The 1817-nt window shown below is 49.3% G+C and overlaps 1 protein-coding gene across 1 annotated transcript; it reads left to right on the forward strand.

Moving 5' to 3' along the window:
• The first annotated feature begins 487 nt into the window (after positions 1-487).
• LOC113979358 (olfactory receptor 14I1-like) lies at positions 488-1456 on the forward strand. The gene has a single exon (XM_027706772.1). It carries the CDS (start codon positions 497-499, stop codon positions 1454-1456), a length of 960 nt encoding a protein of 319 aa, XP_027562573.1. The 5' UTR covers positions 488-496.
• Positions 1457-1817: the final 361 nt, after the last annotated feature.

A 1817-nucleotide genomic window follows, 5' to 3' on the forward strand; every position in this document is an offset into this window, starting at 1 on the left:
GGCAGCAGAGCCCTGAGCAGGGAGTGGGGGGCAAGTGCCCCCAAGGCCTGGGGGAGGGGGCGTTCAGGCAGCTCTGGGGGCCCTTCCCTGCAGCTCTGCTGGGCACTGTGTGTTGGGCCATAGAAATGAGAATTCCTGCAGTGGAAAAGAACCTTCCCCAGATGTGATGGTAAAAATAGGAAACACAGGCAAAATTATTCTAAGCTCAGACTAAGCTTCTGCTCTGCAGCCCCAGCTTTTCTGTGTCATGGGTGTAGAGATGGAACTTTTGTACTCAAGGTCTGTTACATCTGACATTCCTTGTGTATATGACAGCTCTGTAAAAAAACTCCATGTCCCACTGCAGCAGAGCAAAACTGACTCCTTGGCAGTGCATTTGGTGACATTTGACACGTTGATTTCTTTTAAAAATGGGGTTGCTTTTTCAGAGAGGTCTGTCTTAACTGTTCCCTGTCTTTTCCTTTTCTGAAACAGGCCCTATGCTAAGAAACAACAGATGTCCAACAGCAGCTCCATGCCCCAGTTTATCCTCCTGGCATTCGCAGACAGGTGGGAGCTGCAGCTCCTGCACTTCTGGCTCTTCCTGGGCATCTCTCTGGCTGCCCTCCTGGCCAACGGCCTCATCCTCAGCGCCGTAGCCTGCGACCACCACCTGCACACCCCCATGGGCTTCTTCCTGCTCAACCTCTCCCTCACAGACCTGGGCTGCATCTGCACCACTGTCCCCAAAGCCATGCACAATTCCCTCTGGGACAGAAGGACCATCTCCTATGAAGGATGTGCTGCACAGGTCTTTTTCTTTCTGTTCTTCATCTCAGCAGAGTTTTCCCTCCTCACCATCATGTGCTACGACCGCTACGTTGCCATCTGCAAACCCCTGCACTACGGGACCCTCCTGGGCAGCAGAGCTTGTGCCCACATGGCAGCAGCTGCCTGGACCACTGTGTTTCTCAATGCTCTGCTGCACACAGCCAATACATTTTCCCTGCCCCTGTGCCAGGGCAATGCCCTGGGCCAGTTCTTCTGTGAAATCCCACACATCCTCCAGCTCTCCTGCTCACACTCAGGCTACCTCAGGGAAATTGGGCTCACTGTCATTAGTGCCTGTTTAGTGTTTGGTTGTTTCATTTTCCTTGTTTTCTCCTATGTGCAGATCTTCAGGGCTGTGCTGAGGATCCCCTCTGAGCAGGGACGGCACAAAGCCTTTTCCACCTGCCTCCCTCACCTGGCAGTGGTCTCACTGTTTGTCAGCACTGGCTTGTTTACTTACTTGAAGCCCCCCTCCATCTCCTCCCCATCCTTTGATCTGTTGGTGTCCATTCTATACTCAGTGGTGCCTCCATCACTGAACCCCCTCATCTACAGCTTCAGGAACCAGGAGCTCAAGGACGCACTGAAGAAAATGATGACTGGATGGTTTTCAGAAGCAAAAATGTTTTTGTTTTCTGCTCCATAACATTCAGAATGGATGGCTCAGCCTTCCTTCTCAGGTTTCTTATGGCAATAATTTGTGGGAGCTGTTCTCTTTTTTCTTGCAATATTGTTTTCTACAAAAATAAATTTATTCTTCATACCCTTTCTAATTCATTGTCTACTATTGAATTTGATTCTGATACTGTCTAAATGAGGAGTTGTAATTTATGTATTTCAAAAAACCTAATCTTCTTGCAGAAACTTTTTTGCAGAAATCCTTCCTCTGGTACCTCTGAAGTAGCATGGACTGTCCCTGTGTGCAGATGTAGAAAGAAAAGGAGTCCCAGCACAGCAGCACTGTCAGGGAGAACCAAAACTTCTCTGAGCTGCTCTCTTTCTATTTC

This window comes from Neopelma chrysocephalum, unplaced genomic scaffold (genome assembly GCF_003984885.1).
Source record: "Neopelma chrysocephalum unplaced genomic scaffold, ASM398488v2 Primary Assembly neopelma1_76429, whole genome shotgun sequence".
Classification (NCBI taxonomy): Eukaryota; Metazoa; Chordata; class Aves; order Passeriformes; family Pipridae; genus Neopelma; species Neopelma chrysocephalum.